We start from the raw sequence: 12185 nt of genomic DNA on the forward strand, positions 1-12185 counted from the left end.
GGGGAAGGTAGAGTTGGGGGTTGAGGGGGAGGGAGGGAGGAGGAGGAAGGTGGGAGGGGAGGGAAAAGGGAGGAGGGGGGAGGGGGGAAGGGGAAGGTAGAGGAGGGGGCTGAGGGGGAGGGAGGGAGGAGGGAGGGGGAGAGGGAGGAGGGGAGGGAGGGAGGGGAAGGTAGAGGAGGGGGTTGAGGGGGAGAGAGGGAGGAGGAGGAAGGTGGGAGGGGAGGGAAAAGGGAGGAGAGGGGGGAGGGAGAGAGCTGAGTTCCCTGCGGGCAGCTCGCTGTCTCCTGGACCCCCGCCTTCCCCACGGGCCCCACTCTGTGGCTGTCTGGGGTACTGGGGGGTCTGCACTCAGCTCATCTCCCTAGTGGTCCCTGAGACTGAGCCCCTGGCTCCTGGGTCCCTCCGCAGAGTGAGGGCCGGGCCTGCCCACGCTAAGCTTCATAGCGGACACTGACAGGCCAAAGCTGGCCCCAGCCCTGCAGGGCAGAGGCCTCTGCCCCTCACCCCCCTGCCTCTCTCCCTACCCCTCCGGGCTGAGCACTGGCTCAGAGGTGAGCCCTGCTCCTCTCTCGGCCCCTGCTGCTGGGTTACTACACTTAGCGTCCAGTGTGGCGGGGAGGGGCTCTGAGAGCACTGCAGGGCCGCCCCGGCCCCCACGCAGTGCCCCCGTCACGTCACGCTGCCTCTAACCCCAGCCGCTTTCAGCACGGCTGCCCGGCACTGCCCGGCTTCCTTCGCCGTGTGTGCGTGGTCGGCTGAGTGCAGGAACGCAGGAGACCCGCTGAGCGGGCGGGCACAGCGCCTGAGCTGAAAGCCCAGCAGACCCCCGCCTGCTGCCTCGGACTCGGAGACAGGGAAGAAGCTGGGAAGCCACGCCAGGAGACAACTGGAGTAACGAGAAGCAGGCGGGGGGCTAGAGCAGCCTCCACGTCCACTGGAGATGAGGTTGGCTCTGGCCGTCAGTGCCCAGTGCATTTGCAACACCTACGTGCTAGACTGGGCACATGCCCGGCTGGTGAGTCTCCCGATGTGAGTGGATGGATGGACGGGAAGATGGGAGCATGAAGCATGGTCAGCGTCGGTCAGTGGATGGATGGCTGGACGCATGCATGGGTGTGTGTGTGTGTGTGGGTGTGTGTGTGTGTGTGTGTGTGTGTGTAAGTGGATGGGTGGATAGAAGAATGAGTGAAAGGATGGATGGATGGATGGATGGATGGATGGTGGGTGGATGGATTGATGGAAAGATGAATAGAGGAGAGGGTAGATGAGTGGGTGGGTGGATAAACACATGGATACATTGAATACATTGAATGAATACATTGAAACAAGAATTTGACATAAGTCTTGCAGCTGAAAGTGTAGACTTCCCCATATAGTTTTCTTTGCCCAGAGCCTAATACAACGCCCTCTGCAATAAGATTTCTCTACAGTTCTGTGGGAACCGAGTTTGGTGAGTTTTCCAGACCTATCCATGGCCCATCCTGTCTGTGCTGGTCAGGGAAGGGGATGGAATACACCCGGATCTGGAAGGCTGACCCCCAGAGAGAAAGAGCTTCTGCTACCTCCGAGCTGGGCAGGGACAGCACAGTGTGAGGACGGTGTCCCAGGCCAGCCCTCCACACACAGACAAGGGGCCAGACAGGCACGGCCAGGACCAACTTACTCTAACAAGCAAAGGAGCACCAAGCGAAATGCACGTTTTCCTGGAGCCAGGCCTGGGACAGAGACCACCAAGGCCAGGTTCCAGTTGGGGAGCGCCTGCAGCCACAGACTCCACCTCTCACTTGACGGGCTGGGCCCCTCGTCCCCCGCCACCTGGGCCCTTGCCCCAGCACTGGCCAGGCTGGCTTTCCGTGGGGGGGACAAGAGGGCATCTGCAAGGCTGACGTCCAGGGCAAGGCCTCCCACACAGCTTTGGTTTCCATCTGCATCCGAGTCTCTGTTCTTGGTGTGGGGCCACTTCGCCCCCAGATGGGCAGAGATGCTGGGCTGCCTGGGGTGGGGGTTCCATTTGACTGACCCCAACCCTTCCTAGTCAATAGGTGGACGCACCGGGCCAACAACACCGGCATGCCAGACGGAGAAGGTGCAGCCAGCCCGCCTTCTCCAGATGGAGCCCCGGCAAACTGCTCAGGAGGGGCTCCGCCACCCCTGAGCGTCCATTACCCCAGAGGCGCAGAAACCAGTCTCGAACACAGCGGCTCTGGCAGGTGTACTGCTGGACTGTGAACTAAGCCACGCCCGGGCAGCCTCGTCCTTTTCCCTTTGCGGCAGCATGACGACCGCCAACGTCTAGAAACAACTGGACAGAGAGGTAGGAGCTTGCAGTGATGGGAGGGATGCATGGGGAATCTCGTGATGCGGGGTGGGGGGGTCCGAACCAGCCCTGTCTCCTGCCCAAATGAGACCCCAAGTGGCCGCCCTCGAACAGCTCCTCCGCTCCTAATAGCCATGATCCCAGAGGCACACAAACCAATCTCGGAATGCAGCAGCTGCGGGCAGAAATACCTCTGGACTTGATACCAGAATTCCAAAACTGAGCGGCCGCTTTCGCGACCGTGCAACATCATATGCTCTTTGTTATCGACAGTAAAAAACATACGATCTAATGATGCCATTCCGGCAGGTCTGACTGTTGGGGGGGAAACTCCAAATAATGATAGTGAGTTTCCTGTCCAAAATTGAATGCAATCAAAGTAAGGAGAGAGTAAAGTGAAAATCATCTGCCACACGGGCAGAGGGGCAGTAGGAGGGGGGTATGCTGGGGTTCTTGGTGGTGGAACATGTGCACTGGTGAAGGGACGGGTGTCTGATCATTGTATGACTGAGACTCGATCCTGAAAGGCCTGTAACTGTTCTCACAGTAACTCAATTAAAAAAATAAATAAATTATAAACATGAAAAAAATCAATAGGTGGACGCAAGTCAAACACCTTCCTGAACTCCTGAGCCATTGGAGTCCAGGCCAGGCAGCCTAAGGTCAAAGGTCAGCCTGGACCCCCAGCTGGGGGCAAGTGCAGGGAGGCAGGGAGCTGCCGCTGACCCCACCTTCTCTTGTGCTTTCCCCGCACTCCTCATCCCGCACTTCCCCTCCCAGCCCTTGGCTTCCTCCTGTCGGCAGAGCCATGCCCCCTCGGCCCAGAGTCCGTCTGTCCGTCTCTCAGTGGCCAGTGGAGGATTCTTCAGCCACTCGGGCTCCGGGGAAGGCCCTGGGTCAGTGGGGCTGGGGGCTGGAAGCCCACCTCTTGGTGTTCCAACTGAGGCCGCAGCACGCCCAGGGCAGGGACTGAGACCATGTGACGGCCAAGGTACTTGCTAAGAAACTACAAGTACAGATCTGCGGAGAGGGACCCCCAGGGACGTGCCCTGACCTCTGACCTCACCTCTACTATCCCTCAGACGTCAGTGCTGTGGCACCCCAGGCTGCCCCCACCCCCTCCTCGGGCAGCACCGGCCGGGCTCCAGCACCTTCTTTAAAAGCAGGATGTGGGGCCCGAGAGATAGGACAGGAGGGAGGCCACAGGCCTTGCAAGCAGCTGACCCAGGTTCGATTCCTGGCACCCTGCCTGGTCCCCTGAGCCCCACCAGGAGTGATCCCAGAGCACAGAGCCAGGAGTCAGCCCTGAGCACTGCCAGTGTATCCCAAAAACAAAGTAAATAAAACTAGGCTGTGGATGCCGATGGCAGCCTCCCCCCCCCCGTCTTAGCCCCCAGGAAGGTGAGTGACTGCCCACTCGCCTCCCCGCCCGATGCCGTCAGGGTCCAACCGCCCAGCCCACACGCACCCCGAGGGCAGGGGTCCTCTGTCCCTTCCAGACTGAGGAGGCCGAGGGATGTGCCGGGTCTCCAGCCCAGCCTGGGGGGGCCCCCGGCAGCCCCCGCCCTGAAGGCAGGGACAGGGTCAGAGGCTTCCCAAACAGGCATACCAGCATCAAGACGACAGAAGGGCACCAGGAGCCGGCGGGCACTGCCCAGGCAGCATCACTGTGTCTTCCCTCCCAGCCAGCTGGTGGGGTGCCACCCCCGGGACCCCCCTGGGAGGGGCTTAGTCGGGAGCAGGAGGGCCAGAAGGGGCTGCCGGAGCCTCATTTGGGAGCCTGCTGGGCACCAGGTGGGGTCCACGGTGCCCTGGAGGGGAGAAAGGGCACGAGAGTGGCAGCTGCCATGGGGCGGGCCTGGGCAGGCGGAGTGGGGGGCTCAGCTGAGGGGGGCTCCCCGCCGCCCCTTTCCTGTCGGCACCCTCCCCCGCTGTCCCAAGAGTAGCTCAAACAGAACCACGAGTGAGGCCAGGACACACGCGCTGCTGGAGGCCAGCCTGAGTGACCACGAGGAGCGTGGCCCAGCAGGCCGGTCTGAGTGACCACGGGGAGCCGAGCAGGCCGGTCTGAGTGACCACGAGGAGCGTGGCCCAGCAGGCCGGTCTGAGTGACCATGAGGAGCCCAGCAGGCCGGTCTGAGTGACCACGGGGAGCCCAGCAGGCCGGTCTGAGTGACCACGGGGAGCCCAGCAGGCCGGTCTGAGTGACCACGGGGAGCCCAGCAGGCCGGTCTGAGTGACCACGGGGAGCCCAGCAGGCCGGTCTGAGTGACCACGGGGAGCCCAGCAGGCCGGTCTGAGTGACCACGGGGAGCGTGGCCCAGCAGGCCGGTCCGAGTGACCACGAGGAGCCCAGCAGGCCGGTCTGAGTGACCACGGGGAGCCCAGCAGGCCGGTCTGAGTGACCACGAGGAGCCCAGCAGGCCGGTCCGAGTGACCACGAGGAGCCCAGCAGGCCGGTCTGAGTGACCACGGGGAGCCCAGCAGGCCGGTCTGAGGCGTGGCCGCCAGGGGACAGCGTGCAGCTCCACGCCTGTCTGCTGTGTGGGGAGACGGACTCTCCCTGGCGAGCGGCTGACTCTGGAGGCAGCAGCCGCGTCTCCTCGCTCGGCCTCCCCGGGAGCCAGGGCCGCGGGCGGGGTCAGGCGGCTGGGCCCGGGCTCCCAGGGGAAGAAGAGCGCTTTGTTCACCGCCAGGCAAGCCTCCGTGCCACGCCAGGGCCGGCCCCCGCGGGGGAAGGAACATTGGCCCTTTCTCAGCTCACAATGGGCTTTTCTCCCTCAGCTTCCCCCGACAGAGGCTCCGGCCCCACCGCCACGCGGGAGCCCCTGCCACGGAGCCTGGTTCTGTGTGCCCCAGGGGCTGGGCCCGCTGGGGCTGCCACGGCTTGGCTGAACATGGACCCCCAGAGGCGGAGGCCCAGGTGCTTGTCCCGGAAGCAGCCAGGTTTGCGGGCTGCGGCACTCACGACGGCCCGAGCTCTCCCAGAGCGAGTGCGCGTCCGGAGACGTCTTCGTAGCAGCCACCAGGGGGAAAACCACCCGCTGGGCGACTCTGGGCATCACCCAAGCAGGCGCTGTGCTCTCCAGAAGCCGCGGCCCAGAGACGAGCAGCGGCCCCACCCGGAGGCAGTGCTCAAGAGTCAGGCACAAGAACTGACAGGACCTGCGGGAACGCTCAAAATTCAGCAGAAAACAAAGCTTTCGGTGTTTGTTTGTCTTGGGGCCACGCCTGGTGCTCAGGGCTTACTCCTGGCTCTGCACTCAGGGCTCACCCCTGGTGGGGCTCGGGGGGCCATATGGGACCTGGGGACAGAGTCTGGGTCAGATGCATGCAAGGCCAGTGTTCTACCCACTGTGCTATCTCTCTGGCCCCCAGAGAGATTGTATGTGTGTGTGTGTGTATGTGTGTGTATAAATAAAAGCCTTGAACAGACACTTCCCCCACAAAGAGAGTAGAGTGGGCAGGACCCTCGCAGAGATGCCCAGCAAGACCCCAGCCCCTCTTGGTTACCTGCTAGAGGTGAGATTTAAAGGGCCGACAGCCCTGCAGACATTTTTCCCTCCCTCTGGAGCATAGCGGGGACAGTGGGGAGAGCTTAGGCTTAGGTGTGTCTTTAAGGGGGCACTTCCTCCCACTTCGCTCTGACATCCCCCCACTAAGGCAGACTCCCAGGACAGTGCCCGGCACGAGCACTGGTAGGGAGTGGGGGGTTGCTGGGTGCTGTACCATATCTCCAGCTGAATGGACGACAGCAGGGGACCTTCCTGTCACTTAAGGGGGTGTGCACAGAGCAGGGAGGAGGCGAGCGCTCTCGTGGCCTCACTCCCATGGGTGCAGCCCTCGGTGACAGTCCTGTCCCTGCCTATAGGACATGCCGGGCCAGGATGGGGTCACCGCGGGGGGCTTTGGCCCCATGCAGGCCTCTAACTAAGCCGCAGCTCGGCTGAGAGCTCAGGAGAGAGGAAGGGTCCGCACACCCCGAGGTCTCCGGCACAGCCTCTCACTGCCCACTTCAGAAGCTCTGCACAAGGTCCTGGAGGGGCCCAGGAGCAACGCACCAGCCTTCCGGCCACCCAGACCGGGAGTCGTGGTGCTGACTGGGCCCTGCACACGGGCCACTGGGGCCGCCAGGGCAGATGCCACCCGGTTCTCTGACGCAAACCTCTGCCACAGAATTGTTGGTCATAGAGCAAACTCCCCTTTAAAAATATATTCTTGGGGCTGGAGCGAGAGCACAGCGGGGAGGGTGTCTGCCTTGCATGCGGCCAACCGGGTTCGATTCCCAGCATTTCATATGGTCCCCCGAGCACCGCCAGGAGTAATTCCTGAGTGCATGAGCCAGGAGTAACCCCTGTGCATCGCTGGGTGTGACCCAAAAAGACAAAATAAAACAAAACAAACAGTTGTGCTCGCTTCGGCAGCACATATACTAAAAAATACATATTTTAAAAAGGACACAGTGGAGCACTGAAGTTGGGTCCTTCCCAGCCCTGTCGTCGTTCCCCGGAGCCTCCTGGTCAGGAATCACAGACCCAGCCTGCCGAGGCGCCGGTGCCTGGTTCTCCCACTGCTGAGTGGCTCTGAGGGTCGGGGCCTCCGGCCTGGCCCTCGGGCCGTCTGCACGGGCTGGAGCTCGCACCTCGAGCACCTGAAAACCTGCACCTGCAGATCCCCAGATGCAGACCAGGACCCCCTGGAGAGGCCGCCCCCTCCAGGAGGCCTGTGGGCCCCAGGGTGCAGAACCCGCCATGGCGTCTCTGGACGCGGAGGCCAGTGCCAGCCCTCGGCTCTGCCCACGCCCCGGAGCCTGGGCCTGACCCTCGCAGTGCCCCGCGCAGGGGACGGAGGCCTAGGACTCGGCTCCACATCCCCACAGGCCAGGAATGAACATGAGGACAGTGGGGTGCCCGCGCTCGTCCGCACCCCCTGCAAGCTGCCCTCCCGTTTGAACTGTAGGGTAGTCTGGGGCCCAAGTCGCAGCAAATAGCTTTAGGGTGGCTTGGGGTTTCTTTCTTTTTCAATGTTTTTATCTCCCCCCCCCCCGTGGGCCTTAGGAAGTTTTATAAGATATTTTCACCGGTGAGTCCTGGTATTTCCTCTGTAGCTGTTGTGGCTGTCTTCACTGCTTTCCAGCCTCTCTTCTTCCATCCAAAACTTACGCATTTTATTGACTTTTTTAATAGCTTCAAAAGATTGTTTTGCGGAGCCAAAGGCCAAAACCCAGGGCCTCACTCACACAAGCCAGGTCCGTGCCGCGTGGCGCGCCCATTCCCAGCCCTCCGAGCTGGACGGGGGGATTCGGGACGAGGCCACAGCGGGCTCCCGCAGCCCCCCTCGCCAGCCAGCCAAGTGCGGTGTTGCTCTGCCCAGGTGGTGATGGGGGCGGGGGCGGGGGCGGGCGCAGGGGTGGGACTCAGGCCCCGGGACATGCCAGATGGTGCCCAGGTCTGCGGGTTGACTTTTTCTTGAAAAGGTCAGTAGGATTTCTGGCTGCTCGGACGCTGTGATCTGATTAGCTTCTCCCTGACTGATTCTCCCCGGCCGGTTCAGATATGCTAAGGCAAAATATTCTCAACCACGCACACAGGGAAAGTGCAAGAGGAGGCCAAGGGCAAAACAATAGAAAAATAAATTATCTGGCATCTGCCCCAGCAGGCAGGCTTGAAAGGTGGTGGAAAGGCACAGCAGAAACGACACCTGTGCCTATATGTTCACTGCAGCACTGTTCACAATAGCCAAAATATGGAAACAACCCCAGTGCCCTAAAACAGAAGACTGGGTAAAGAAACCTTGGTACATCTACACAATGGAATACTATACAGCTGTTAGGGGAAATGAAGTCATGAAATTTGCTTATAAATGGATAGATATGGAGAGTATCATGCAAGTGAAGTGAGTCAGAAAGAGAGGGACAGACATAGAGGGACTGCACTCATTTGTGGAGTGTAGGGTAGCATCACATGAGGCTGACACCCAAGGACAGTAGATACAAGGGCCAGGGAGATTGCCCCATAGCTGGAAAACTGCTTCATGAGCGGAGGGGAGAAGGCAGATGGAATAGAGAAGGGATCACTAAGAAAATGATGGCTGGAGGAATCAGTCGGGATGGGAGATGCATGCCGAAAGTAGATAATGGACCAAACATGATGACCTCTCAGTGTCTGTGTTGCAAGCCATAATGCCCAAAAGAGAGAGAGAGAGAGAGAGAGAGAGAGAGAGAGAGAGAGAGAGAGAGAGAGAGAGAGAGAGAGTATAGGGAATATTGTCTGCCATGGAGGCAGGGGGAGGGTGGGAAAGGGGGGTATACCCAGATATTGGTGGTGGGGAATGTGCACTGGTGGAGGGATGGGTGTTTGATCATTGTGTGATTGTAACCCAAACATGAAAGCTTGTAACTATCTCACGGTGATTCAATAAAATTTAAAAAAAAAAAAGAAAATTCAAAATAATGGTGGTGGGAAGGTGTAATGGTGGTGGGATTGGTGTTGAAATGTTGAAATATTAAATTAATCAATGAATGTGAACAACCTTTTGAAAATAAAATTAGAAAGAGATGAGAAGCCAGAGGCACCTAGGCGGCAGGGGCGGGGTCTCAGGGGCGTGGGCTTGCTTGGGGCGGGGCCTCGGTGGGCTCCCCTGCAGGGGTGGGGCCTGTGGGGGTGCACCTGCGGGACCCCGCCCCAAGGCTCCGCCCCCAGCACCACCCCCAGCAGGTCTTCAGCCCCCAGGAGCCCTGGTGGAATCCAGGCAGAACCTGGGCATTACCTGCAGAGCTCCAAGATCCGGCCAGGGCTGCCCTTTCCAACTGCTGATGACGCCCGGAGGGCCCTGGCCATCCAGCCCCTGTCCTGGGGTCAGTACCCTCCCCCCACAGATGGAGACGCATACGGTTACGGGTGAGGCCGGGCCTCGCCTGCTTCTGGCACCCAGAGCTGCAGGCCCTCAGCCTGGCGTTTGCCCTCGTGACCCCTCACTGCACTCTCCATGCTTCCTCGGGGACCTGCCCTGGCCAGCTGGCCCCTCCCAGTGTCCTGGGTCCAGAACCTGAAAGAGCTGAGAGGAAGACCCACGTGTGGCTGGGACGGAGGGCAGGGGTCCCCGCCAGGCCCAGGCCACTGCCAGGGTCGCCCCCACGGGGGCCGCTTCAGGACAGTGATGCCGCCCTCGGCAGCAAGGCTGGGGCAGCCTGGGGGCACCACAGACGCCCCCTCAGGCTGACTGCGGCCTGCAGTGAGGACCCAGCCCTGCCGAGGCCAGGCTGCTCCCAAAGTGCGTGTCCACCGAACGGGGAGGGGCAGGGTGGGAGCAGCCCTCCGGGACTGTCCCCGGCTGCCCTGGGCTGACCACACCCTTCCCTCCACCCTGGCCAGCGGGGCCAGGCCCACCCCGGCTGAGAGTGCAGAGGGCCGATCTCGGCCCGGGAGGAACCACGGCACTGTCAGAGTTTCAACCAGGCATTTTATTGATCTGGCAACTGCAGAACAACGTCTCTCAGCCCCCCTGGAAGGCGGCCGTTTGTTCCCAGACAATGAATTTGGACCCACAGGGAGACACAAGGCAGCCTTGGGCCATCCGCACTGCTCCCCACGTGTACATCTTAAATAAATAAATAGCACATCTGCTATCAAAGTAATATAAAAATAAATTTCAAGTTTTACAAATGCAAGTGTCCTTGGTGCAGTTCGACAGTTGTTCCTGCCCCCAAAGGGAGTGGGTGCGGTCAGTGAGGAGGGCAACCCTGCGAGGCACCGACCAGGAGGCCAGAGGCTGTCGCGGGTCCCGCAGTCCCGAGGGAGAGGTCAGTAGTCAGTGGCCACAGCCACGCCCCCGTCAGGTTCTGACTGGGGAAGGTCCCCGCTAGGGCCCCTCACTCAAGCTGCAGTTACCCAGGCCTCACCAAACCAAGGGGCCGTGCTGAGCCCCTTAGTGTCAGGAGGGGGCGGGGAGGGGGGAGGTCCAAGGACGAGCAGGGCTGCAGCCTCCGGCCACTGCAAACTAGCCAGCTGACCACGAGGGGCACACACACCCAGACACACACTGAACCACAGTGCTCAGACACATGTGCACACGTACACTTACACTCACACGTGTATGCAGATACTCATGCATGTGCACATGAACACTTATGCTCATGTGTGCACACAGGCACACTCATATATGCACATAAACACTTACGCTCACGCGTGTATACAAACACACTTACACTGTGCACATGAACACACAATCACGCGTGTAGACTTGCACTCACACGTGTGCCTAGATGCACAGGCATGTGCATTCTGGCACGTGTACAATAATACATGTCCTCATACATGTATGCAGATGTGCATTTGCGCTCACCTATGCACTCATACCAACACATTCACTGACGTGTGCTCACACTAACACATGCATGAACACATACGAGTGCACACACAGATACACACTGACACACATGTGCATGAGAGATGACACTCCGGAGGGACAGAGGGGCGACCAGAGCTGGGGGCACAGGAAGGACACTGCTGGCAGCCCCTTGGTGGGACAGGGTGGGATGGGCTAAGGGTTGGCACAGACGCTGCAAACGGGCGGTGTCTGGAGAATGCCCCCTTTCCGCCGACCCCACGGAGAGGGGCTTCCCCAACAGTGCCCCCGACCCCCAGGCCAGGGCTCGGTTCGTGTCTGCCCAGTAATGCAGCAGGTGGTGAGGGGGGCTGGGGAGGCCCCACAGGGGTCACTCACTCCAGCTGCTGAGTCCCAGAGCAGGACGACAGGGTCGCAGAACCACAGGCCACATGATGAAGGCAGGGACCCCGGGGACCCCCGGCCCTGCAGGAGGCGGAGAGCCACGAGGGCTGGGGCGACAGACTCTAGAAGCGGGAGCCTGGCCTGCCCCTCGGTGGGCCCCGACACTGGGCCGCCGTCTCGGCCCTGCACATGGTTCATCACAGGCGCAGCCCTTCTGGCCACACGTCCTACCCTAAGAATGTGCAAAAGCAACCACCGAGCGCGGGGCCAGGCACAGCGGACACGGCAGACCGTGGTGATGGCCGGCGCGGGGACACCTGGCCCTCCGCCCCCAGGCCGCTCCCAGAGTCCAGTGCAAACCCCAGAGCACTCGGATCGGACTCCGCCCACCGTCGGAGGGGCAGGAAGGCAGCCCACGCTGGAGACGGGAGGGCGCTGCCGGCAGCTGTCCCGGGCACAGGCGGGCACCGCTGCTGCCAGCAGGGCTCTTGCAGGCTGCAGGGTGGTCTTCTAGGCAGCCCCCCACTCAGGAGCAAGGGTGGGCGTGGGGCGGAGGGGCTGTAGCGAAGCTGCAGAGACGGGCTGGGCTGGGCGGTGGCCACTCAGTGGGGCCAGGAAGGGCCACTGCTCTGGACATCCTGCAGGTTCTGTTTCCGGGAGAGCGGGGCAGTGGTTAGGCCAACACCGCGCCATGCGCCCGCACCTCTGCACCCCACACTGGTGCCCCAAGCAGAACGTGACTGAAGGGACTGGGGCAGGGGGACGTCTCCCTGGGGCCCCCATCAGCCGGCGGACCCAGGCGAGGCCTGCCCCAGGAGGCACGGGGAGCCCCAGAGCCGGCCCTGCATCCCAGCTCTCTCCCAGGCCAGCCAGGCGGGAGCAGAGCCCGGACCGGGGCACTCGGTGGCCACTCTGCCCACTTCTAAGCAACAAGCCCGGCCCCCCAGGAGGGGGCGGCATCAACTCCTCAGAACACTTCCACGTGTGGCCGCCACCTCCTGCCCAGAGCCCGGAGCCCGAGCGCGTGGCCCGCGGGCCGCCCTGGACGCGCATCTCCCCCCCCCACCCCGGTCCAGGTGTGCGCAGACCCGAGGCCACTGCCAGGGTGGCCGGCCAGCCCTCCCGGTCACGACGCCCG

At 61.6% G+C, this 12185-nt stretch overlaps 1 protein-coding gene and 1 long non-coding RNA gene across 7 annotated transcripts in view; one reads left to right on the forward strand and one right to left on the reverse strand.

The window, feature by feature from the left end:
• Positions 1-264: 264 nt before the first annotated feature.
• LOC129406979 (uncharacterized) lies at positions 265-8499 on the forward strand. 2 transcript variants are annotated; one of them, XR_008631373.1, is made up of 3 exons: positions 265-1015; positions 2036-2314; positions 5102-8499. It is a non-coding gene; the product is annotated as an uncharacterized LOC129406979 (long non-coding RNA). The 2 variants fall into 2 exon arrangements; XR_008631374.1 differs by having other exon boundaries at positions 2043-2314.
• Positions 8500-9758: 1259 nt separating this feature from the next.
• PFKFB3 (6-phosphofructo-2-kinase/fructose-2,6-biphosphatase 3) overlaps positions 9759-12185 on the reverse strand; it is a 34808-nt gene continuing 32381 nt past the window's right edge. For all 5 annotated transcript variants that reach the window (XR_008631410.1, XR_008631409.1, XR_008631408.1 and 2 more), the window contains one exon: positions 9759-11694. Coding sequence is in view for 1 of the 5 variants with exons in the window: in XM_055146883.1 (XP_055002858.1) it covers positions 11650-11694 (45 nt within the window). In the remaining 4 variants the exon portion in view is untranslated. The remainder of the gene's footprint in view (positions 11695-12185) is intronic.

This window comes from Sorex araneus, chromosome 9, assembly GCF_027595985.1.
Source record: "Sorex araneus isolate mSorAra2 chromosome 9, mSorAra2.pri, whole genome shotgun sequence".
Classification (NCBI taxonomy): Eukaryota; Metazoa; Chordata; class Mammalia; order Eulipotyphla; family Soricidae; genus Sorex; species Sorex araneus.